General features: G+C 44.6%; 1 protein-coding gene across 1 annotated transcript in view; it reads left to right on the forward strand.

The window, feature by feature from the left end:
* The window catches only part of AK5 (adenylate kinase 5), a 200,830-nt gene that overhangs the window by 109,732 nt on the left and 65,296 nt on the right, over positions 1 to 25,802 (forward strand). The window contains exons 7-8 of the mRNA XM_054721084.1: positions 289 to 379; positions 8,941 to 9,017. Of these exons, the coding sequence (XP_054577059.1) occupies positions 289 to 379; positions 8,941 to 9,017 (168 nt within the window). The remainder of the gene's footprint in view (positions 1 to 288; positions 380 to 8,940; positions 9,018 to 25,802) is intronic.

Genomic DNA, 25,802 nt, shown 5'->3' on the forward strand with positions numbered 1-25,802 from the left:
AAGGCAAATTTCAGTTTTCCTTTTTTTCCCCAAAGCTTACTTTATAAATTAAGAAAATTCTACACATTTTTAACCAAAATTGACCATACTATTGCCTAATTCTGCAGTGGTAATTTACTCCCTTTCTGTTTGATAAGAGGTCTGGCCTAAAAAGCTCTCTAAGAGTCTGTAATTCCCATCATCCTGCTTCATTAGAGATACAGCGGTGTGAGCATGCTCATTATTTTTTTGAATGAAATAATTTGTGTGTTCTTATGTTCCTAACATGTCTGTCCTGGTTTCCCCCAGTTTGATGCCGACCGAGACGAGGATGAGGTGTTCTATGACATCAGCATGGCGGTGGACAGCAAGTTATTTCCGAACAAAGAGGCTGCAGCAAGTAAGTCCCTGTGTCCTTCAAGCAACAGTCTGTCCTGATCACCTGCCAGGTGTCCGGGGCTTTGTAGTAAGGTTGGAGTTCAACACATTGCTGTGAGGTTTTGAAGATGACACTGTTCTCAGAGCTTTATGCTTTCTGGTCTAAAAATCAAGGTACAAAACAAAAGAGAAAAGAAAGCCCTTATTGTTACTTGCCTTTTTTCTAGTCATTACACATGTAAATTAGTAGATAGTCACCATGTAGCATAAGACCTATCTATATACATAAAAGCCTAAGCAACTGTTACGAAGGAATGACTGGAACAACCAGTTGCTATGACACACACTGACCACCAGGAGACAGACGCTCAATGCCGATGGGGCCTGCTGGCCAACCTCCCATTCCCTTCCCCCAGCCGGCAGGCCCCTATCACCCAATCGGGGCCAAGCCCCGGGGTTGAGACAGGGAACAGGGGTGGGTGGCCATGGATGCGGCCCCTTTCCCAGGGGGGCTGAAGGCTGGCTCCCTCCTCGGGGTCAGCAACCAGCCTCCCAGGTCCCTCCCCTATCCCTCCCCGTGGCCAGCAGGCCCTGATCAGCCCACCACCTGCCTGCCTCAGTGGCGGTTGGCCACCTCCCCCCAGCCAGCAGACCCCAATTGCCCGCCCGATCCAGGCCTGCCAGCCAACCTCCCAGTCCCTCCCCCTGGCCTGCAGGTCCCGATCGCCCCGATCAGGGCCGGGCCCCAGGCTGGGATGGGGAACTGGGGGTGGGTGATGGCGAACACGGGTAGCAAGGGAAGGAGGAGAGGGAGAGGTGGAGAGGCAGGGAACCACATGGTGGCGGTGTGCGGGTGGCGAGGAAAGGAGGAGGCGGGGAGGTGGAGAACCTGATTGGCCCTGATCTCCAGCCAGGCCTAGGGACCTCGCCTGTGCACGAACTTCATGCACCGGGCCTCTAGTGTTATTATAATTGAAAAAAATCTAATCTAGCCTACACTTTGTGCAAGAATTCAAAGTTCCAATTCCTGCAGGACTCCCTAACCCATATAGGTCTCACCTTTGCCGAGGTTGGGGGGAGGTGGGGAGGGGCCTCCTCTTGGATCTGAGAGCCACTCCCCGCTGACCCACAGTCCCTGCTGTGGTGGCCCTGCCCCTTCTCTTCCTGGTACTCTCACCTAGAAGTTTGCCGTTGGAGGGTCATGCAGAGCAATCACACCCCCATAGTGGGCAGGTCTCACAGTTCCGTCCTTGACCCTTCTCTCCTTGTCCTTTACTCTCTGGGTCCCTCTTGGCTTCAACTCTCAATTCCATGTGATGACTCTCAAATCTTTGGCCCAGTCTTGATCTTTTTTCCTCAGTTATGGCCTCAGCGGGTAGAGACCAAAAAGTTCTAGGCTGCAAAGAAAAAGGCTAAACACTTAACATTTTAAACCATATTTAAAGCCCACTAAGAGTAGCTTTGCAGAAAGGCAGGATTAAAAGGCAGGCGGTAGTCTTTCTGGGAAGACCCGCAGAGCACAGAAAACTGATTAACTCAGCTGCCCACTTTTCCAATGATGTTTGCAAAAGGACGGCCTACTGCAGGGAAAGGTGCAATGTTGAGAAGCACGTAAGGTCAGCTAAACAGACTGCTGCTGCTCTGACGAATGCATGACACCGGTGCTCTTTAAGTTAATATCTTACTTAGAACACTTATCAGACCTCTGACAACAGATATCTAATTTCCAGCTATCTTCAGTTTGCTAATACAGTGGGGAGGGGGCCTGATTTAGGCCGCCCCTTCTTTAGAACTGCCAGCATTTTTGTGGCTTTCACGTGGCATTTTTCCAACGCGGCCTCGTCCTGCAATAATGCAGCCGGGCTGGCTTCTGTGCTAAGTCGGTAAACTGCCTGAGGACAGGCGCTGTGCCCTTATTCTCCCACGTCCCTTGGCCCCGTGCACAGTGCCTGCCCTCTGCAGAGGTCTGAAGGGGCCCCTCTTTCCTCTCTATGCCTCCGGCTTCTCACGGAGGGTGTTTGTGCTCACGGCTCCAACTCCCACGAGCTCTTTCCACTCCCAAGTCCTGAGAGCTGGGTTCTGCTCCAGCCTTCACAGCAGTCTGTTCTGTCTGTGTCAGCCCTCGGCGAGTGACGTGTGCCCGGGAGGGACGGTGGGAACTAGAAATAAGCGATGCCACCTTACAGGAAGCAGCCACTTCGCAGCTCCGAGCTATTGTTCTCATTAAGGAATGGGCCAGGGTTGCCAGATCCATCTCTCTTTCATGAGAAAACAGAAACCTGAACTTGTAGATGAAATCCCCAGGCTGAGGAAGGCCAGTGACTCACCCAATTAGACAAGTCTTGCCCGTGTCCTCTGCTCTGTGAATTGCCAGCCCCAGGTTTTGTTCCTTTACTCTTTCCTTCTCTCTGCACCCTCTGCAGAGTCTCAGCTGCCCACGGCTCTCAGATCACCTCCATGGGAATGGCTTTCAATTCCTTTTTAAAATTTTAAAATAAAAACTGTATATATTTAAGGTGTGCAGCACGGGAAATGATTGCTACAGTCCAATAGTTGACATATGGTTACCATTTTTCTATGTGTGATCAATGGCACCTGAAATATATTCTTTTCACAAAGTTCCTGTATTCAGAGTATTGCCTACAGGTATCAGGTGTACATTAAACCTGTAGACTTACGCATCCTACCTAACTGCAACATGGTACAACGGTAGCCAAAATCTCCCCACTTCACCCAGCAGTGTGCTCATCGTCACCATCATGCTGCTCGGCGTCTGTGTGCTTGACGTTTTTCTATTCCACATAGAAGTCAAATCATGCAGTTTTCCTCGTACAAGAGAGCAGGGCAAGAATGTTCCTACCTCACAGCCCACCCTGATCCTCTGTCCTCAGGGTCAGTCTTGTTCTCAGTCTCCACTGTACTCACCAAAGGCTGTGTGGTTCCTTGCCCATCCCTGGCCTCTCCTGTCTGTCATGAACATTGTTGTTGCCATGGGAATCCTCCTAGCATGCATCTCTGATCCCCCTGCCTCCCTGACAAAAAAATGAAACAAAGCAAAACTTGCAGTGACTTTCCTGCAGGCTGAGCACCAGTGCCCTTCGCATGGGGAACATGCCCTTAGCTTTCCCACAGCGGTCCTGCTCCCTCTGCGGCATCACCTCCCCCATCACCCACCCCGGCTTCCACGTGGGTCTTGGAGACCTCAGGTATCTTCCTGCCTCTGGCCATTTGCCCAAATTGCTTGGGAACACCTGGGCAAGCTTGTCAAACTCGCAGCCGGCAGGCCGCCTCAGCATCCCTGTACTCTCCCAACTCCCGGCCCCGTCCATCACCTGGTCAGATCCCACTTTGTATCTCAGGTCAAATGTGATTTCTTCAGGAAGCTTGCTCAGGCCCCATCCCAGACTAGATTGGGCCCTGGAGTGGTACCCCGCACTTTTCTTTCAGGGTATTTATCACAATTGTGATTATATAATTAGAAGTATGATTATTTGTTTTTAAAAAAACTATTTCCATTTTTAGAGTGCAAAGGCTTCAAAAGGACAGTGTGTGTGTGTGTGCATGTGTGTGTGTGTGTGTGTGTGTGTGTGTGTGTGTGATACCCAGGGTGAATCTCACAGGAGATGGCATAGAAGGCCTTTCCCTACTGGTCACCTCAGCTCGGCCGGCCACTCAGCTGAGTATGCCGACTCACAGCCCCACTACATTTTCATTGGCTCCAGAGCAGAGGGCACGTTTGTTGCCTCCACGCCATAGAATGCCGTTCCCTGAACCTCTGCACCCCTCCAGCCCATCTGCAGTGTCCCCCACTCCCTGCAGCCCTCCGTTAATGCTTCTAGTGGGGCCATGGGATCCAGCACTCAGTCTCTCTGAGCCTCAGAGAACTGTGAACAGTAAATGGCTTATGTGTGTAAAGCATATGGCTGTCACATGGAAAAGACATATATGTATATGTTAGCAGCTCTGCTGAGGATTTGAGGAGTCCCAAGGACAGACCACATCTTACTAAACACAACTCTTCCCCATTTTCCTAGGTCTGCTTCTGCTCTCCCTCTCTTTCTCCCTCCCTCCTTCCGCCCCAGGATGGAAGAACTGGAAAACCCCCTTCCCTTCTCACCCAGAACAGTCCACCCTCACCAGATCCCTCGAGGAGCTCACTTTTAGTCCCAAATACTGTCCACATTTTTTTTTTTTAAAAAAAGGTCTTTACTTAAGTAATTCAAATGCAAACTGTGACTAACGCTTTGCACGTTTGTTGGAATTAGCGCTGGCTGCTCCACCCGGCTCGTGGGTAATGCCTGGAACACTTACGGGGGCTTTAATGTTTGTGGAGCAAATGAAGATCAAGATCTGCAAAAGTCTGATGTCAGTGTCCTTGTATTCACTTTTCAGTCCTTTGGCATATGTGTGTTGAATGCATAGGATTTCAAAGTACCGTTCTTAGAATCAGAGATGAAATATGCCCTACCCAAAGCTGCTTATAGTTTAGTGGAAGAGACAGGACTGGGAGAGGCCACTTTCCTCAGAGGGGCGGATGAAGTGCCAGAGGAGTTCTATCCACCTTTCACTGCCCAGAAGCCCTGCCTTGAGGTACTCAAAGTGGGAGGAGGACATTCTTAAAACTTCAGATTGAAGATCCACTAGGTCCTAGTGACTAGGAGGAAAACGTCTGTAGCATTATCCCAGAAAGCAGTTCGGTTAGCCTTCTGGTACTGCTGAAGCCAATTTGTATCATCTTCCCACTTAAATTTAGGGAGACGACCTAGAAATAATATTTCCAAAGACCATTCTGCATCTAAAACTGGTGACACTGAGTGCTCCCTGTGGGCTTTTAATTCGGATCATATTTTTCTCTGGTGTCTATAGAAAGGATATTTTTAAAGATGAAAAGAAATCAAGAAATTCAAAATTGGGGGAAGTGAAAGCCATACTATCACTTTTTTCAAATGTCCTAATTTTGCTCTCTTCTTTAGGTAACAAGAGAATTCATTGAAGTTGTTTTATATGTTAAGTTGTCCAATGAAAGAAGGCAAAAATGTGTACATATGGCTCTATTTACCTCCCTATTTTGTATGTCAAACCTTAGACTATTATTAAAGGTCTCATTTTCAGCAAACCAAGCAACCAATACAAAAGAAAATGAAAGCTATTCAGTCATTATCTGAGCTGATAATGACATCCTTTGTCTGTTGCCTTCTATGATATATTAGTACTGTTGCCAAGAGCAACAATGTGTCAAGAAATTCCTTCCCTTTATGATACAACAAAATTTCTGTTAAAAGCATTTTATTGGGAAAGCCAATCTCTTCTTCCTCATAAGCACAGGTTGTGGGTTATTGTTTTTTTTAAACAAAGATCTCTTCATTTTCTCGCTGAAAACAGTTTTCTAATAATCTTGTTCCAGTTTCAAATATTAATGTATAATATCTCCTAACTGTGCTGTGTACAAGCCCTTCACTTTGTGCTTTTTTAAAACAACAAAAAAGAACAGTTTCTAATTAAATAAAGTAAGTAGGACACAGGAACTAAAGCAGCTACATGTTTAATAAGCCTTTGCGTTCATATCATGTTGCTCACTTCCTATGAATTGCTGTAAATAGCTATGTGAGATGAGGGAGTCATTGGAGTACCTATCTCCACTTCCACTAGGCAGTGGTGGGTAATATCCATACTATGGAAGTAGTGAAAACCAAATAACATTGCCATCACCTTGAATGATGCTGTCACTAGCAGCCCCTTGGTTGTCACCGGCTGGAGGGAGACTCCACGATTCTTCCAATTCTTCCAATTCTTCCATTTCTGCAGCCACCCAGGGACCCGTCTCATCATCAACCATTCATTTTCTCAGAATGTAGAGGAGATGGCAGGTCCTCCAGGTCCTCTCCTATCGAGTGCTAAAAGGAAAGATCATAGTTATAAAGCCATTGGGATGGCTCCTGCTTAGAATTTGGAGTCAGCGGACGTGTAGGAGAAATGGGGACTGTGATTTCTGTCTTTGTCTCACTCACTTTCTGCAGGACCTTGGCCAAGTTATTTGACTTCTCCGCACCTCATGTTTCTCTTTTCTAAAATGAGGAGGAGAGCCAAAACCGGTTTGGCTCAGTGGATAGAGCGTCGGCCTGCGGACTGAAGGGTCCCAGGTTTGATTCCGGTCAAGGGCATGTACCTTAGTTGTGGGCACATCCCCAGTAGTGGGTGTGCAAGAGGCAGCTGATCAATGTTTCTCTCTCATCAATGTTTCTAACTCTCTATCCCTCTCTCTTCCTCTCTGTAAAAGATCAATAAAATATATTTTTTTAAAATAATAACAAAATAAAATGAGGAGGAGGAAGTCTGTGAAATACTGGTTCAGAAATGTCTGTGCTCTTATTATGGAAAAATAAGGCATTCTACTTCTGACATATTTCCTGCCTCACACACATACATGCAAACTGACCTTTACTGGTAAACTGGGCTTTCAGACAGTCAGGTATCTTGGCCCTAAGATACACCGTATACAAAACTAGAGGCCCAGTGCACGAATTCGTGAATGGGTGGGGTCTGGCCAGCCCGCCCTGATGGGGACCCATTGGGGGTAAGGCCAGCTGGGGGGAGGGGCTGCAGGAGGGCTCCAGGGAGTGTCCAGCCCATCTTGCTCAGTCATGATCAACTGGACCCCCTCAGCAAGCTAACCTACTAGTCAGAGCATCTGCCCCCTGGTGATCATTGCATGTTAGAGCAAACAGTTGAGTGTCCTTAGCATATCATTAGCATATTACACTTTGATTGGTTGAATGGATGACAGGATGACTGGACACTTAGTATTATTAGGCTTTTATTATATAGGATTTTATTTGAAAAATACCAAAAGCAAAAAGAGAGAGAGAACGAAAAATACCAGATGCACAAAGATATAAAAAGTATATATTATAATCCCACTTCTAAAAATTATATATGGCCCGTCCTAACCGCTTTGGCTCAGTGGATAGAGCGTCAGCCTGCGGACTGAAAGGTCCCATGTTCGATTCCGGTCAAGGGCATGCACCTTGGTTGCAGGCACATCCCCAGTAGGGTGTGTGCAGGAGGCAGCTGATTGATGTTTCTCTCTCATCGATGTTTCTAACTCTCTATCCTTCTCCCTTCCTCTCTGTAAAAAAATCAATAAAATATGTATTTTTTAAAAATAAAAATTCTATATGTATAATCAGATTTTTGTGTACCACCCCTCTAGTCTCACTCTGTTAATAGCGTGTGGTGCGTAGTCTTCCACACTCCATTCTCGTGATCACCTTATTAACCATGGAATTGTCAAGGGCCTACCACAGTGCCGCACACACCTATGCGACTCTCAGTAGCAACCCTGCAGTTAGCTACTTTTCCAAAATGGTTCAACGGGTCAGTTATATCCATTTTGAAAAATTTCATTATCCTTTAAAAACTTTTTAAAGATACAAACAATAAACAGTAGCGTGACTGCTTAGTACTTAGTCTGGTAAGCAGCAGGGCTAATGATGAGAAGAGAAGAGTTGAGAAAAACACTATGTGAGGACCTACCTAGATTCTCTTCTCAGAAGAAAGTATGAAAGCAGCCTCTCCGGAGAGGTCCATATCCGAGATGTTTTCATCAAAAATCCATCTTCATTCAACATTACTCATTGCATATTGTGGCCAGGAATTATTTGGCAAGGCCAGGTTTAAAATGAAACGTGGACTCGTTTATTTCCTTACAGGGTGCATAGTGTTTTATGGGCAGCACTGACTTCTGTCTTTCTGGTTAATTAGGTGATTTCTACAGGGGTGGGCAAAAGTAGGCTTACCAGGGGTACAGGTATGCATTTATTCTTGTACTACTAGTTATTTATTGGTTTGTATGACACCGTAGACCTACTTTTGCCCACCCCTGCATTTCGCAGCAGGAGGGAGTCGCTAGAAGAGAATGATGAATCAGTTGTGCTCCAGGAGCCCCATTATGAGCCTTTGGGGGCCGTTGGGTAAGCAATTCAGTGTAACCTGTGGCACCCAGGGAGGGAAGATCCTATTTACACTCAGTTGACCTGATTTTTCTCACCTTCGGGGACTTAGGGGACGCAAAGGCTGGAGGGAAAACTCAGGTTCTCATGGACTGAGCAAATTGAGCATATCTTATTCCTAGGAACCCTTGCTCTTCTCCCACGCTGGACTTGGCTCATGGTGTTCCCTGCACCTCAGTGTCCATCCCACACCCCTAAGCTGCTTTCCTCTGGGACAACCCTATTCACCCTCACAGTTCAGGCTCATGGATTCGTTCCTCGTGAAGGATCCCACCTCCACCAGCACCTCTCCTACTAGGCGGAAGTAGCCCTCTCTTTTTGGTTCCTGAACCTTGCTATCGACAAATCCATCTCCTTCACAAGTTTGTCTTCTTCTTAAGGGTGGAGACAGTGTCCACAGCATCTGCATTTTCTGTCTGCAGGTCAGACAGTGCCTGGCAGGTGGGAAGAGTCTGGACATGTTTGTAAATTTAATGTAATCATGAGGACAATATGGAAACCTAGTGGGAGATTGTTTGCTCTCGAAACGTACACAGACAGCCTCCTTAGGTCATCTTCTCTTTTCTAACCTTAGGTTCAGGTGACCTTGATTCTTCGATGATGTTGGACTCTGGAGAGATCATTGACACAGGATCTGATTATGAAGATCAGGTAATTAAAATCTAAAAACATTTTCGCTGTCTAAGTTTCTTCATTTGATTATCTCACTAATTCCTCATTAATTTTAGCCTTTGTTAATGTTTCATGAAAATTAGAATTACTAATCATTTTGAGCAATGTTTACAGTAGCATATATCCCATAATAAATAGTAGTAGCCTACAGCTTTCACTCATTAAATTCGGTCCTTTAGCTCGTCCTTATCCACAGATATAAAATGGCAATAAATTAAGAAAAGGTTTGTGGTCAAAAGTTACATTCAATAGAAATGAGGTTACCAGAGTTATCTTGCCCAAGAATTTGCCTGTATCTCTATCACTTAATCCATAATAAACGAAAGGTATTTGTTAAGCATTGGCTACAGGTTTGGGGATCTGCTTTCTTATGTCTAACTTGTGAAAGGGACTGGCTGATGGCCAAGGACAACACAGCCAGGGAGTTAAATATGTTTTCTATTGGAATAAAAGCAAGGAAATTTATCTGGGTCATTTTCTTCTCAGCAGAAGAACTTTCCCTACTGCTATATTTTAATCTTCCAAAATAGTTGGCAAATGATCCAATCCTCTCATCAGGCCTTGCTTTTTAAAAAAGGATAATGTCCAAAACTCCCTCCCACCTCTCACCAATGCTCCTCTGCAATTGCTGAGCGCCAGGTGGACATGGGCTGGGGTTTCTCCCCATCTTCAACTAATATATGTCTCAAATAAAGCAGGTGGGGCTGACCACTGTCCAGATTTAATGGCTGGCTACACATTTCACGTACATATGCAGAAGCTATTTTCACAAGTGTTAAGTTCCCTTTCCTTATATCACAAAACAAGAAGTTATTGATGAGTCATATAATGGTACATACTTATAATATATTTTAGCATTTATTAGGTGCTTAACACATACTAAACATTGTGCTAAGTTTCTTCATTTGATTATCTCACTAATTCCTCACAACCTCTTTGGGAAATACGAATTATTATCTCTAGTTCATAGACAAGAAAATTAAGCAACGAGTAATTTGCTCACAGGTATACAGCAGGTTTCACTGTGGGGCGGTAAACTCCGAGCGCATTCCCTGCCTCCTTTCCTAGCTTCCAAACGCTACCCACTCACTGGTACATTTTTGGAGCCTTTTCAGTTGATAACCCTTAAGATCTCAACAGAGGCAAACACCAGACAACCACTATTGAAGGTGAGTTCACAATCCAGAATTACAGGTGGCACAAAGAAAAAACCATAACAAGAAATCCAGCTGATTCAACAAATGAAAGGCTTCACACCCCAAAGACTAGAGATAACAGAAAAGTCTGAAATAAATGTTAATATTGGAATGTTTTTTAAAAAATTTTTTGTTATTGATTTCAGAGAGGAAGGGAGAGGGAGAGATAGAAACATCAATGATGGCTGCCTCCTGCACGCCCCCTACTAGGCATGTGCCCTGATCGGGAATCGAACCATGACCTGGTTCACAGGTCAACACTCAACCACTGAGCCACACCAGCTGGACCAAAAAGGTGTTTTTACATGTGACTTCCAAAGGGAATATGGATGGGAAGGAAAAGAGCATGAGGAAAACAGGCCTGCTCTTAATTGCACATTACCTCTTCTCATCCATTTGACATTCCCATCTCCCTATATGCAAGAAAGCTGGAAAACAGAGCTTGCTCAGTGTCCAGGAAGAGAGAGATCCATTCCGTGAGCACTGAGCCAGCCTGGGCCACAAAACTCTTGCCCCCCAGTGTATTGCTCTTTTGGTGCTCCTCATACTTCCCCTCACTCATTCTTGGTTTCCTCATTGGACTCCTCTCTGTCAGTTCATTATGTCAATGTGGGTGCTCCCGCCCCTTCACGCCTCATTGCACACGTTCTGTTTTTGGGAAGCACAGTCATAGCCATGGTTTCGGATACGTCTGCCTGCTAAACAGCAACGGTTGGATTTCCCATGTGCATCTCAAAATCAACACGTCCAAAAACAAACTCGCCATCTTCCCCCACAAAATCTCTTCTTCCTTCTCTTTTCCCTATTTCTGTGAGTGATACCACCATTCTCCCGGCTGCCCAAGCCAGAAACCAGGGCATCATTCTCGCCTTCTTCCTTTCTCTCCCTCCCTACGTCAGTTTGATCAGAAGCCGGCCAGTTCCGTGCAGGAACTGCTCCTCATCTCTCCAGGCCCCACCCCCACCCCCGCCCGGTTCACACCCTCAGCCTTCCTCCGCGGGACCCTGAGACAGTGTCCTAACCACTGTCCCTTCCCCGGCTCCTCGCCCATCAAATCCATCTTTCTGAAAAGCAAAGCCAGTCATGGCAGCATTCCACTGCTTAAAACCCTCTGGACTTCTCATTAAGGTCAGAATGAAAATAAAACCTCTTACCACATACATAGGAATCTTCAAATTAGAATCTGACCACCTACATCCCTCCCCAAACTCATCCCTTGCTAATCTTCAAAACACGCTGAATGCTCCGGCCACACCAAGCCATTTACAGTTCCCCCAAATGGGCTGTGCTTTGCACAGTCCCTTTCCTCCATCGCCTCTGCCCCAGATAACCCCTGCTCATGCTTCTTCAGGACCAGGCTTCTCCTTGGGGAAGCTCTTCTCTTGTCCTTCTCAGGGGGCTCATAAAACCCCGTGTTGTACTATTCTCCTGGATTGCAGGGACTATGTTCTGCCCTGAGTGTATACAACGCCTGCCACACTGCCTGGTCCACAGCATGTGCTCAGTAAATTTCCATTACTTTAAAAGCTGATAAAATGATTTCTAGTTCTTCTACTTAATATGTGATTTTTCTGATAACGTGCTAACACTTTTGAGCCTGGGTTTCCTCTTCTAGAAAATGATGGTGATAACGCCACCAAGAATTACTGTTGAGGAAAGTAGGGAATGCAGGTTACCTCATTCAGAACAAATGCCCCAAAAGTGGGAGCACCCTTTTTTTCTTGCTCCAAACTCGACTTAGACTGAACTTCTCAGGAACGGGTGCCTTTCTGTGGGTGGCAGAGGCCACCGTAGCTTCAGCTGGATGAATGCTAATTGTCTGAACACTCCTGGATTCCATCCGGCACGTAGGTGCTTAGAAGTCACCACTCTGCCCTAACAACAAGTAAAAAGCTGAACAAACTGAAAAATCCACAATTCTCAGGTCTGTTAGAGAAGTGAGGCCACTAGGCAAACCACACCAAAAGCCGGCAAGAAGGCAGACTCAGAGAATCACACCTATGGGAACAGAAACCCACAGACAAGGATCTCCCCAGGAACCAGTGCCCTGGGAAACCCAGCCGTCATTGACAAACTGCCGGAGGCTCCTATGGCAGGTCTGAGAGTTGAAAATTCCAGGAGGCCCAGGCCGAGAGGTCCCTCACACTTCTGTGAGTTTCACCTCCAGGAAATTGACCAGGTCCCCACAGTAAGTGTCAGAGAGAAATCTCCTTGTGCTCCGGGCTGCGGGAGGGAGGAAGGAACCTTTTTCAAATGCCCAGAGCACTCTGTCCTTCCTAACAAGGGCTGCTCTCAGGAGACCTCAGCTGCTGGGGCTTCATCGGAGCCTAACCACCTCGGAGAAAGGCAATACCAACTCCCGCCACCTCCAGCCATTCTGCCCCGCCTCAGGGAGAGAAACTAAGAAGCACTGGGGAGGTTCACAGCGCAGGGACCCAGGCTTACCAAGGGGCTGAGACCTAATCCCAGGACTGCATGCCCTTCATAGAGCACTTGCCATCCTCCCCACAACTTCCCACCACACGACTAACACTTTATTTACTGCCGTGCCTTTTACCTAGTGCATCGTGTCCAGCTTCCAACAAAAAAATTACAAGACATATTCAGACGTGAACGCACAGTCTGAAGAGACTGAACCAGCATCAGAACAAGAGCCAGATATTCAACTTATCAGAAAAGGAGTTTTGTTTTGTTTTTAATAAACTTTGGTTAATATGCTAAGGGCTTAGATGGAAAAAGTAGACAATACACAAGAACAGATGGATAATGTAAACAGAGAGATGGAAATTCTAAAAAGTATCAATAAGAAATGCTAAGGATGAAAAACACTAACAGAAATGAAGAATGCCTTTGATGGGCTCATGAATGGACTGGAAATGGCTGAGGAAAGAACCTCTGAGCGTGAAGATATGACAATAGCAACTTCCAAAACTGAAAGGCAAAGAGAAAAAAAAGCCTGGGAGAAAAAAAGAACACTGTATTCAAGAAATGTGGGACAATGACAAAAGGTGTAATATACCTGTAATGGGATTACTGTAAGGGGAAGAAAGAAAGGAAGAGAAGAAATATTTGAAGTAATAATAACTGAGAATTTCCCCCAAATTAATGGCAGATACCAACCCACAGATACAGGAAGCTGAAAGAACACTAAGCAGGATAAACATTTCTTTAAATTACACGTAGGCATATCATATTCAAACTGCAGTAAGTCAAAGGAAAGAAGCCAGAGGAAAAAAATTGCTTTTCTATAGAGAAGGAGAAATAAACACTTTCTCAGACAGAAATTTGTTGCCTTGTAAAAAATGTTTAAAGAAATTCTTTAGAGAGAAGGAAAAGGATACGGGCCAGAATTCAGATCTACATAAAGAAAGGAAGAGGACCAGAGAATGTATAAGTGAAAGTAAAAAAAAAACCTTTTATTTTTCTTATTCTTAATTGCTCTAACAGACAGCAGTTTGTTCAAAACAGTCATAGCAACAATATATTTGATGGCATGCGCTTACGTATAAGTGAAATGAATGACAGCTATTCTGCAAGGGACAGGAGGGAGGAATTAGGAATGTTTTGTTATTAACATAAAGGGCCAGAGAAAGATACACCATGCTAACACTCATCAAAAGACAGCAGGAGTAACTATATTAATTTTAGACAGAGCAGACTCCAGAGTAAGAGACATTACAAAAGGATAAAGGGAACACTATCCCCAAAAGACATACAATCCTTAATGTATATGCCCCTAACAACAGTATCTCCAGGCTCACTGTCCACCCACATCCTTAATCTCATCTCTCATCTCTCCTGGGACCTTGATTTATTAATGTGCATTTCTTTCTCTCTCAAACCTCTCATCCTCAAAGTATCTTTCTTTTTCTGTCTACCACCCCACCAACTCCACTTTGAAGAAAGAAAAAGCCATGAACAGTGCCAAGTGTCACAGAAATGTCAAATGGGGGGCTCTTTCCTCTCACTTTCCTTCAACCCCAAATTTGGGGAAAGAGAAGTCAGCTCCCATGATTCTGTGTTCTCACCTCCCTTTCTGCCTTATAAACCAGCTTCTGCCTGCTCTGTTCCCTGAAGGGACCATTAAAAATGATCTCATTACTGTCACGTCAGGAGGGTAGCTCTCAGTTCTTACAATGTCTGGGCCCAGGACACTGGAGGCACTTTATGCTTTCTCAAAACTCTTGACTCCTTTGGTCATTTTTTCTTCTTCTCCTCCCTTCAACATGTTTTTCCTTTTCCTGCCTTCCCCTTAAAATGTGTATTCACCAAGTTTCATCATAGGCCCTCTTCTCTCCCTACACCAACGCTTCATCTGTGCCCATGCCTTCAACTTTATTAATGTGCTTATCCATTCAACTAATATTGAGAATATTTGATGTACCAGACTCTATATAAGGTACTGGGAATATAATGTAAGCAAAAGAAGGCACAAGTCCTACTCTCTTGGAGCTTATAGTAGAAATAGATAATAATAAAATAATCACATAAATATGTAATTAAGACTGTGTTCAGGGCTTGGAAAAAGTACATAGTGCAATGTGTAGGTGTGGTGAGTAAGAGGTAACCAGGTATATGCAACGAAGTGAGATAACAAGAAAGCATAGGGGTCAAATGGGGTGGTTGGAAAAAGGACATAGCATGTAGAAGCAGGAAGAAGCATGACATCTGAAAGGCCAGTGCAGCTGGAGTGCTCTGTAAAGGGAGGTGGTGTGAAAGGAGCCTGGAGATTAGGTCTCTGTAGAGCCGGATGGGTATTTATCCTAAGAGCAGTGGAAAGCCTTGAAGAGTTATGTTTTGGAGAAGGGAGGCAAGAGGGTGTGTCAACATTTTATTTGTATTTTTTAAAAAACTGTTCTGGCTGCAATGTGCACAGCACTTTGGAGGGAGACAGGAATACATCTGGGGAGTCCGGTGGGAAGCTGCAGTGGCCCAGACAAAAGATCGTGGATGCTGCATTGCAGTAGAGCAGTGGTGGAGGAGATGGACAGAAAAGGACGTATCTGAGAGGGACTTGTGAGGCAAAATCAACAGGACTTCATGATGGAATGGATACGAGAGCCAAGGGAAAGTGAGTTGTTGAAGATGATGCCTAGGTTTTTAACTGGTCCAGCTGGGTGGATGGCAGTGGCGTTCACTGAGAAAAAACAGTAAGGAAACACCCGTTCCATAAGGGAAGAGCACGGGTGTGATTTTAGACAGGCTGAGTTCCCAGGGCCTTAACCCATCCAAATGGAGAATTCGAGTGAACAGTTAAATATACGGGTCTGGTGCTTAGAGGGAAGATCTAGTTGTTGGTGAGCTGCTGAATACGGTAGAAGCTGAAGCTGTAAGTGAAGATACAACCCTTGGAGAAAGAGAAGAGACTTGAGAAGAGAAGAGGGTCCATAGCTGAGCACTGAGGAAACCTAAAGGCTGCGTGGAGGAAGATGAGGCAGCAAGAAAGATGTGGAAGAAGCTGACAGAGAGACAGGAGGAAAATCAGTAAAATGTAGGGGTCCCAAAAACCAAAGAAAACAGTATTTCAATGAGCAGAGAGTGTCAAATATTGATGAGATGAGGAAGAGGGAGACTGGAAAATGGGCATTGTGTATAGAAACATGGAGGAAATTGTGGACCTTACAGAGGGCTGCTGGGGGAGGTTATCTTCCCTTGTTTTTTGTTTGTTTGCAATGGAAGATACTCCATGTTTAAAAATTCATAGGAAGAATCCACCCACTAGAGAGAAGGAGAGCATACAAGAGAGGTGAGGATTTCTAAAAATGCAGGAGGGCTGGATCCTAAAGCACAGGGAGGAAGGACCACATGTGGGTTATAACAAGGAAGACGGATGGGATGGGTTTGCCTGTGTAATGGTGGGAAGTTGTGAATTCCTCTTTGATGATTTCCAGAGACAGAGCTGGCCATTAAGAATGTGAGGTTTGAAGTAAGTGGAGGGTTGTGTTGTGGAACCAGCTGAGCGTGGACTCAGGAAACAACATAGTAGGCAAGCAGTCCCAGAGCCCATTTGACGTTAGTGCCTCAAGATTTACGTTGACCAAGTGATCCTTTTTTTTTTTCCATTCATTTAGTAAATATTTATTTTAACTGAACTTCCACTGTGATACTCAGCTTCTACATCAAGAAATATTACATTTAGCCAAAACATGTGTTGGCCTGTATTTGTAAAGCTGGTTAACACGGTGTCATTCCCAATGCGGTATATTTGAGTAACACAGCACTGATCATAATTTGGGGACTTACCAAGTTGTATCTGATACACTGAGACCAGTTCTGATGGGAAAGTCAGGTTTTTGTGACAAGTACTACAAGGCCTGGCTGAAGCTGGGAAGCTGGAGTAGTCAGGTTCCCTTCTCAGCACTTGCAGTTGGTGGTGAAAAGTATTGGGGGACCTATTGGAAAAATGAAAGCAGGGATGTTGGAGAGGGACTGAGGTCAGAAAGGTATAAGTCTAGCTGTTTCCAACCCTAAAACAAAAATAGCTGGTGCCGGCTCAGGAAGCCAGCCCTTCCCGACTGTCTCCAGTGGCCACGGGCAGCCTGGAGCTAATTGAATCTATAAAAGAAAGACAAGTCCCATTTTTAAACCTCTTAAGTTAATAAGAAATGTTTTCACCATTCTTGATTGAAAAGTCTGGAATGTCCTTTTTTTTAGTGTAGGTATTGAATGTTAAACAGTGACATTACAGATGGAAAAGGTCAGGAACCATATGAGCTCATTGGTATGTGGGATGTAAAACAGAAAGCAACAAACAAGCTCATAGACACAGGCAATCGCAGTGGTTACCAAGGGAGAGGGTGGTGGGAGGAGGGCGAAGAAATAAAGGGGCAAAATATACGACAGAAGGAGACTAGACTTTGAGTGGTGAGCACACCAATACAGATAATGTATCACAGAATTTACACTTGAAACTTGTATAATGTGTTAACCGATGCCACCCCAATCATTTTAATTTAATAAAAACCAGCAACATTTTATTGCTTAGGTTATCATTTTGAGCCAAGAGTTTGACCTATTTCCACACTTGAAGACATGGAGGTAAATGCCTTATCACTACGCACATCTGCCATGCGCTGTCACAGGACTGTAAGAGAAATCTTTGCAAAGGAAATAAGAACTGATAGAATTTTTTTATTTAAAAGCAATCAGATATACATGTACTCCGGGGGTAAAAACGTGGGAAGGACTGATCAGCAGATACTGTTTGCTTTTCTCTTTTCAAAAACCCTGTTATTCTTGTAGCTGATTTCATAAGCTTCTATGACATCTTATTAACTGGAATAACTTGAATGCCCTGTCATTTTGAAGGCAAAATGAAAATATTTGTGATAACACAATAGTGTCACTGCCTTATAAAGGGAAGGAAATAGAACTCGTGTGTGACCTGTCATCTAATGAGCCTGGAGCCTTAAGAACGGGAAACTGTTGTTAATGGAAAACCAAATGACCTCCTGGGATTATGATGTATTTGCAGAAGTAAGGGTGTGGAGTGCACCAAGACCTAAAAAGCAAACACAGGCTTCCGAGACTTAAATGCGAGTTGACAGAAGAGGGAGGTAATGAGGTTGCCCTTTGCTCCTTCAAGTCAGTTGCCAAGGAGCAGAGTTACCATTGTCCACCTACTGATGAGTTATCTTTCTATTTTTATGCGGTTTCAGGTCGAGTATATCCTTATTTCCATTTTCATGTTGAATCCACATTTTTATTAGGGATGGTGTTGTGGTTTGAGTTCTGGTTCTGCCACTTTGTCACATCACTGACTTCTCTGAGCCTCAGTTTTCAAATCTATAAAATGAAGAAAATAATGTGAAGATCAAAGACCCAATACCTATCAAGGCATATTAGCAAATGTAAAGCACCATACATATGGTTATACAAAGTTTAACATGATGATTATCCTATAATAAAAGCCTCAGTGGCATCATGCCCTCACACGACGCCCTAGTGAGACACCCTTGTGCAGCATCATAACAAGATGGCCACCACAAGATGGCCATCACAAGATGGCCACCACAAGATGGCCACCACAAGATGGCTGGCAGGGGAGAGCAGCTGGGTGCAACCAGGCCTGCAGGGGAGGGCAGTTGGAGGCAATCGGGCTGGCAGGGGAGGGCATTTGGGGGTGACCAGGCCTGCAGGGGAGGGCAGTTGGGGGCAATTTGGCTGGTGGGGGAGGGCAATTGGGGGTGATTGGGCCAGTGGGGGAGGGCAGTTGGGGGTGATCGGGCTAGTAGGGGAGCAGTTAGGCATCAATCAGTCCGGCAGGGGAGCGGTTAGGGGGCGATCAGGCTGGCAGGCAGAAGTGGTTAGGGGCAATCAGGCAAGCAGGCAAGCAAGCAGTTAGGAGCCAGCAGTCCCGGATTGTGAGAGGGATGTCCCAGATTGTAGAGGGTACAGGCTGGGCTGAGGGACACCCCCCTCTCCCATGCACAAATTTCATGCACCGGTCCTCTAGTTTACTATAAGTGTCTCATATCCTCTTTTCAATGTAGATAGAAAATATAGAACAACAGGTTTACAACTTTAGGACCTCTCTTCAAAATAACTTAAAATAGCATAGAGCTGAAGAAAATAATAAAATAGTGAAAATAAAGAATTTTCTTGGGATTCCAGTACCATCATGAAAACTTTCAACAGACTTTCCTTACTTTTACCAGCATTTGTTCCTATTTCCATGATAGCAGTTGTCATGGGGATTGTGGCTATTTGTGTCCATGTCTTTCTCACCCAGTAGATTATACCAAAGGGAACGGCCAATGCACACTTCTCTATAATTTCTCAATTCTTTGCACAGTGCTGGACAGAGAATAGGATGGAACTCAGAAATATTCTCTCTATAAAATGAATGAAGAAGAAGCTCAAAGGGAAGTATAGAAAGAAGTCTGACATTCTGCAAACTGAAAATGAAGGACAAGGAATAAAAGAAATTTACATGGCAATGATAAGAAAATTACTATTTTTTAGCAAGAGAAAATAACCAAATTTAATGCATATATATGTACTAGAGGCCCAGTGCATGATTTAATCATGCACGTGTAGGCTGTCTGTCCGCTGGTCGGGACCCGGCGTGGCCGGCAGCTCCGAAGTCCCTGGGACCCTAGGGTGAGGCGGGGCGGGGGCGTGGTCCTCCTGCGGCCAGAGCCCAGGCAGGGGTCTTGCCTTCGCCTCCCGCCCAGGAAGGCTGGGGCCGCCGCTGCCTCCTCTGCCTTCGTGGAAACCCGAGTCCTCTGCGGACACCGCCGCGTGCTCCTGCAGCCCAACTGCCGCCAGACTCCTCCCCCGGGAGCCGCGCCGCCTCCAAACCTCCAAACGCCTGGCTCGCTGCCCCAGAGGCCTGTCTGTGCTGCAGCACAGCCATGGCGCAGCCGCTGGCAACGCGAGCTCAGCGTCCTGCTGGCCCAATCACCACCCCAGCCACCCCGAGTCCCGCCCCCTGTGTCTCCCGCTGGCCCAATCGTGGGCGTAGCGGAGTGATGGTAATTTACATATTACCTTTTTATTATGTAGGATGGGAACTCCACATATATGAGAGCCAGAGACCCACATGCATGAAAGGTTCGAGAAAATTATTTTTAATTTATATGGTTTCAAAGGAGGGTAGCTAGGATGTGGAAGAATCCAAAAATTATCCCACAGGAGGTGGTTGAAGGATCAGGAAATATCCAAGGGAAGGCCACATTTTCCTGACCAGGCTCCTGCTGGCCTGTGCTCAACCTTGGTTAGTGAGGTTTGTGGTCTTAAGCTCTGTTCCCACTGCCTTTTGCACAGCCCCTGACTCATGCTCCATAACTAACTATTCAATGAAGCAATTCCATTCCATAAGGGACTGTATTGTAGACGAGGGGATTAGATTTCTGCTTTATTGTGTAAGAGAGAAGTGGGCTCTGAAGGTGGAAACTACAAAGAGATGGAATTCAGATCAATATATAAGGAGTTTCCTAAATAGTGTTAACCAGTTGACTACCTCGTGGAAGATATTCAAATTCTAGGTAACCATTCCTCAGGGATGTTTTAAAAACCAGTGATTTCTGTGGCTGGGAAAATTATGTGCCTCCTAAGGTCTTTTCCACCTCTGAGTCTATTTGTTTAATAAGAGCCAAGGTGTGTGTGTGTGTGTGTGTGTGTGTGTGTGTGTGTGTGACATCATCTCCCACCACCGTTATCACAGAAATATCTAAATGTCACCCCCACTAACCTGCTTTAGTTCCTGAATCCCATCCCTGGAGAATCTAAGGGAGTCAGGAGTGGGGGTGATAGTGTATCCCTAGAAGTTATCTCTCAATTTTCATCATTAACTTATATCATTGAACCAAATGGAACTAACTGCAGCTGAGTAACATTCTCATCATCTTAGAACATTGTTAATTGTACAATCCTCTTCAGACTTCAATTCAGGCCAGTAAAAATCACTGAACTATCAAATATCAAAAATCGTAAGAGTTTTTCCTTAAGGATAACCTGCTAGGAGGAGTAGAAACATGTTCCTTGTTGGCCATTGACCCTGAAGTAAGAAAGAATTCACTATCATCAAGCAGAGGTGCTGGTGCACAGGGCACTACAGCGGACAAAACCCCGGGCTGGCGGTCAGGCTGCCTGGATTCGAGTTCTGGTTCTGCCAATTACTGATTGTGTGGCCTTGAACTTTTCTTTGCCAAAGTTTCCTCACTTGCAAAGTAGGGTTTTTGTGAAGACTAAATGAGATCATAATACCCTCAGAACAATAATAATTGCTCAAATGTATTAAGTACCTACCCCAAATCAGGCACAGTGCTAAGCATTATTCAATTGTCTTAACAACCCTACCCATAGCCCCAAGTTGCAGTTGAGCCCAGAGATGTTAAGTAACATGTCAAAGATTCAAAACCAGGCAGCCAGACATCCCTGAGACCAAGTTTTAACCATCACACTATAGCTCCACTTCAGGATGCCCTCTGTGGGCCAGGGGACTTTGGAAAACCAGGAAACCACTTTCAGTACCAGGATCCAGAGGAAGACAGGGGGTTGGGGTGAAGGTGAATCAAAAACAGTCAGAGCCCATTTACCTGTTTGGTGCTTTTGCTAGACTTTCCCACGAGGTCAGGAGCAGGAAGGGGCCCAGAGAGGAGCAGATGGGATGGGCTTTTGAGGCAAGCCACGTGGTAGTAGGTTTGTGGCTTTGTTTCCTCGTCTTGTCTTGAACGTAGAAGTGTGATGGCTCATGAAGAACACACTTGGTTCTAAACAGCAGATGTGACAACATTCCTTTTCAGACCACTTTGCTTTTTAATTAACCTTGTCTGGGGAAACCAGCAGAGAACACAACCTACAGCTTGCAGTTTTTCACTGTATATTCATAGCCTTGAAGAAAATCCAGAGTCAACAGCTTTTATTGAGTGCCTGTCCTGTGCCAGGAGCTTTCATGATCTGGCTTAAGCCTCACCACAACCCTGGCAGGAAAATATTACCCCAAGGTCCCACCACCAATGTCTGCACAAACTCCTCTTTCCAATAAGTCCTGCTGCTGCCCCCGATCTACAATAATGACCCCCAGAAAACCTCTCCTCTCCCTACGCCCCAAAATAACAAAAAGCAGCTTGTATTTTCTTCCTAATATTTTGAATCATAGGGGTTCATCTCTTTACAGGCAAAGCCATAGGAACAGATGTCTAAGGTTGAAAGAAAGTCTGCAACTGCTTCTCTTTTGATACATAATATGCTTCCATTTCCTTCTTATTTTCTTATTTGTAAAAGCAAAACTACATGCTATAGAAATTTACAGTAAGTACAAAGAAAAAAATTTACATTTGGAGTATTTCCTTGATTGATAGATATTGAATAAAGTTATAATAAAAACTTTTACATAATAATATAGTATTTCCAGTGTTATTCAATAATTTTTGTAAACACATTTTAGTGGCAGCATAAAATATAATTATATAGGTATGCTATATCTATTTTCATCATTCCCCCACTTCAGGGCACTTTTTCTTTTTTATGTTTTCACTGATATAAATATGGTTGACCCTTGAATAACACAGATCCACTTATACCTGGATTTTTTTTTCAATAAATATTATAAATACATTATCTCTTCCTTATGATTTTTTTAAAATAGATTTTCCTTTCTCTAGTTTACTTTATTGTAAGAATACAATATATATTACATATAACATACAAAATGTGAATTGACAAAATGTGTTATCCGTAAGGCTCTGGTCCATAGTAGGCTGTTTGTTGTTAAGTTTTTGGGGAGTCAAAAATTATACATGGATTTTCAACTGTGCTGGGCATCTGCACCCTAACCCCCCACACTGTTCAAGTGCCATATGCTGTTCTGGCATATCATTGCACATAAACTTGGCACAAATCTCTTATTATTACCCTAGGAGAGATTCCTAATACTGGGATTACTGAGCCAGAGGGTATAAAAAGTAATATTTCAATATTTCCACTTCTTTCTAATCAGATATGCTTCAATAAAGCAAAGATTATTGAGATGGGACAAAAGGATTCTAAAGAGGACGGTTTTTAGATAAGGCTATTCTTCTAAATTATTTGAAATAAGAGCTGTCAAACTGAGGTCAACGTAGTGCCGCATGACTCAGGCTGCAGAGTGCACTTGAATTGTTCCAGTATCTGCAGTCCATTGAGCAACAAGGCAGTCCTCCAAAATGTCAGCCAGCCTTCGGCCAGGCCAGGTGAAGCCCCTCGGACCTGCAGCAGAACCCCTCCCATGCTCTCCCTTGGAAACAAGTTAAACCCACAAGCCGCCCTTTATTTCACAAGCAGTTACCAAGTGTCTTTGGGTCAGGCTGGGTGCTGGTGTTTCCACACCATCTTCCTTTCTCTAGAAACAATATTATTCAAAACATTCAAGAATTCTCATCATTTCCAAACATGCAGGCTTTCTGAAATACTGACAGCTACTTCCCAGAACACCTCCATTAATCTACTTATGTTCCATTTGTGGCATTATTCCCCGTGCCTTACAATAACAAAACTGGCTTTGTTGAGGATATTCTGGAGATAGGCTAAGAAGATCATTGATAACCTGAACCCTGATTTAATGGAGAAAACTAATTTGTATCAATTCTGTACCAAGTAGAACCTCGGCAATGCTTCAGGTTACCTTTAAATTTCTTCTCTTGACTAGTTTGTGTCCCTGCTGCCTTATTTGCAATTTAGCACCAAATCCTCTTCTTAATGGCATGCAGAGAATCCATACCCTAATGGGATTATTATAACCCTAACGGATTAGTTGGATGTGACTTAATGGATTGGTTGGATATGACAAATAAGTCATAAGAGAATTTGGAGGAAGGACTTCCTTCCTCCCACCTAATGTTTGAGGGAGAGCCAGTAACTAGCATCCCTCCTCCTTACCTGACTTCTGAGCAGTTGAGACGTCTCCCAAACACTCTTCCTTCTTCTCTGGGAGGAGTGAGGAAGGGGCAGAGTTCAGCAGTTAGTCTGATAATAATAAGTAAGGCTCACATTGATTTAGTACTTTATGGTTTTTGTACATCATATCATTTGGGTCTGGAAAATGTCAATGTATTGATTCAACAACTGCATAGTGAACATCTACTAAATGTCAGGCACTGAAGGCCAGATTCTGGGGTTATAAAACTTACTGAAGACTCACTTAGTCTTTGCCTTCTCCTAGAAAAGACGAGCATGTGACAAAAACATACCCTCACCAGGTGAGTGTCTTAGCTAATATTCCTTCGGTTACAAGTCACAAAACCTGCTTAAGCTAAATTCCACAAAAAAGTACGGGGGGACCACTCACAAATCCAAGGAAGAATGCACCTCGAAACAATGCAGAACTAGGTGCTAAAAGGCCATTAAGAACTTCCCTCTATTACCTTTCTTTTCTCTCTTTGCAGACCTATTTCTTCTACTAGTCCCACCTACTCGGTGGTAGAAGTGTCTACCAACTGGCCCAGCCAACAGAGAGCCCCGTCTCTCTCAGTGTAAATTCCTAGGGAAGGATGTTCATTGTCCAAGCATGACTCAGGTGTACGCCTGATCCAAACCTGTGGCCAGTGTTATATTTCATGGGTAGGATGCATGCTGGGCAGAGAGTTCAATTCCACTTTGCTGAGAAATTAGAGGCACGCTATGGGCTAATGAGGAGGGAGCCACTGACTCCATCTTCTATGTTCAAGGCACCGTGGAAGATGAAAAGATGAATAAAATACACAACTGACTCTAATATAGGATGGTGTGATGTGGGTTGCACTATCACAGAAATAGAACATGCTCTATGAGCAAGCACACTGGAGAGGGAATTTAATTCTAATTGGAGGAAGGAGAGGAACTTTTTTGTTGTTGTTCTGAAATTTTTATTGTTGAAAGTATTGCATATGTCCCCTTTAGTCTCCCATTGACCCCTTATAGCCCACCCCCACCACCTGCCCCAGGCCTCCACCAACCTACTGTCTGTGTCCATGGGAGTAACTCTTAAGTTTAGTCTTAAAATGGGTCTTTTAAAAAGATGAGTTGTAGGGAGCTAGACAGGTCATTCCGGAAAGATAATAGTCTGAATATAACGGTTGGAAATGCAGTGCCCATAGAGGGACAGCCAGTGGGACTGTGGGAGCAGACAAGGACCAGATGCACCTGGAGGGATGGGCTGGCCCAGGCAGGAGGAGCTTTACCTGAGCCCTGGTGGGAATTCTGTGTCAGCCTCGGAGCAGGGAGGCAGCATCAGATCTGCCTGGGTGGCATATACTGGTCCACCCATGTGGAGAATGGACTAAGTGGAGTGACTGGTTTCAGGGAGGCAAGTTAGGAGGATATTTTAATACTTCAGGCAAAAACAGATGATAGGAGCTGGGGCTTGCCAGAAGCTGAGGATCAATGAGGGAAGAGAGAGAAAAAGGTCAGGGGACAGTGGTTCCGCAGGACCTTCATCCTAATTCCAGGATTAAATTCAGAAGATGGACTTTGGGAGCTCTTTAGCAGGGCAGGTGTGCCGACAGTGCGGTGTGCTCCTAGGAAAGGGACACCCCCCACCCCCCCCCCCCCCCACCCCACCTTTCCCTGGGCTTCTCTGCTCTCCTCCTCGGCACCGTGGGTTTCTTTCTTTTTTTTAATTTAATAAATCTTTATTGTTCAGATTATTACAGTTGTTCCTCTTTCCCCCCCCCCATAGCTCCCCTCCACCCAGTTCCCATCCCACCCTCTGCCCTTACCCCTTTCCCACTGTCCTCGTCCATAGGCGTACGATTTTTGTCCAGTCTCATCCCACACCCCTCATACCCCTTTCCCCCTGAGAATTGTCAGTCCACTCCCTTTCTATGCCTCTGATTCTATTATATTCACCAGTTTATTCTGTTCATCAGATTTTTTTATTCACTTGATTTTTAGATTCAATTGTTGATAGTTATGTATTTGTTGTTCATAATTTTTATCTTCACTTTTTTCTTCTTCTTCCTCTTCTTAAAGAATACCTTTCAGCATTTCATATAATACTGGTTTGGTGGTGATGAACTCCTTTAGCTTTTTTTTATCTGTGAAACTCTTTATCTGCCCTTCAATTCTGAATGATAGCTTTGCTGGGTAGAGTAATCTTGGTTGTAGG

Source organism: Eptesicus fuscus, chromosome 9 (genome assembly GCF_027574615.1).
Source record: "Eptesicus fuscus isolate TK198812 chromosome 9, DD_ASM_mEF_20220401, whole genome shotgun sequence".
Lineage (NCBI taxonomy): Eukaryota > Metazoa > Chordata > Mammalia > Chiroptera > Vespertilionidae > Eptesicus > Eptesicus fuscus.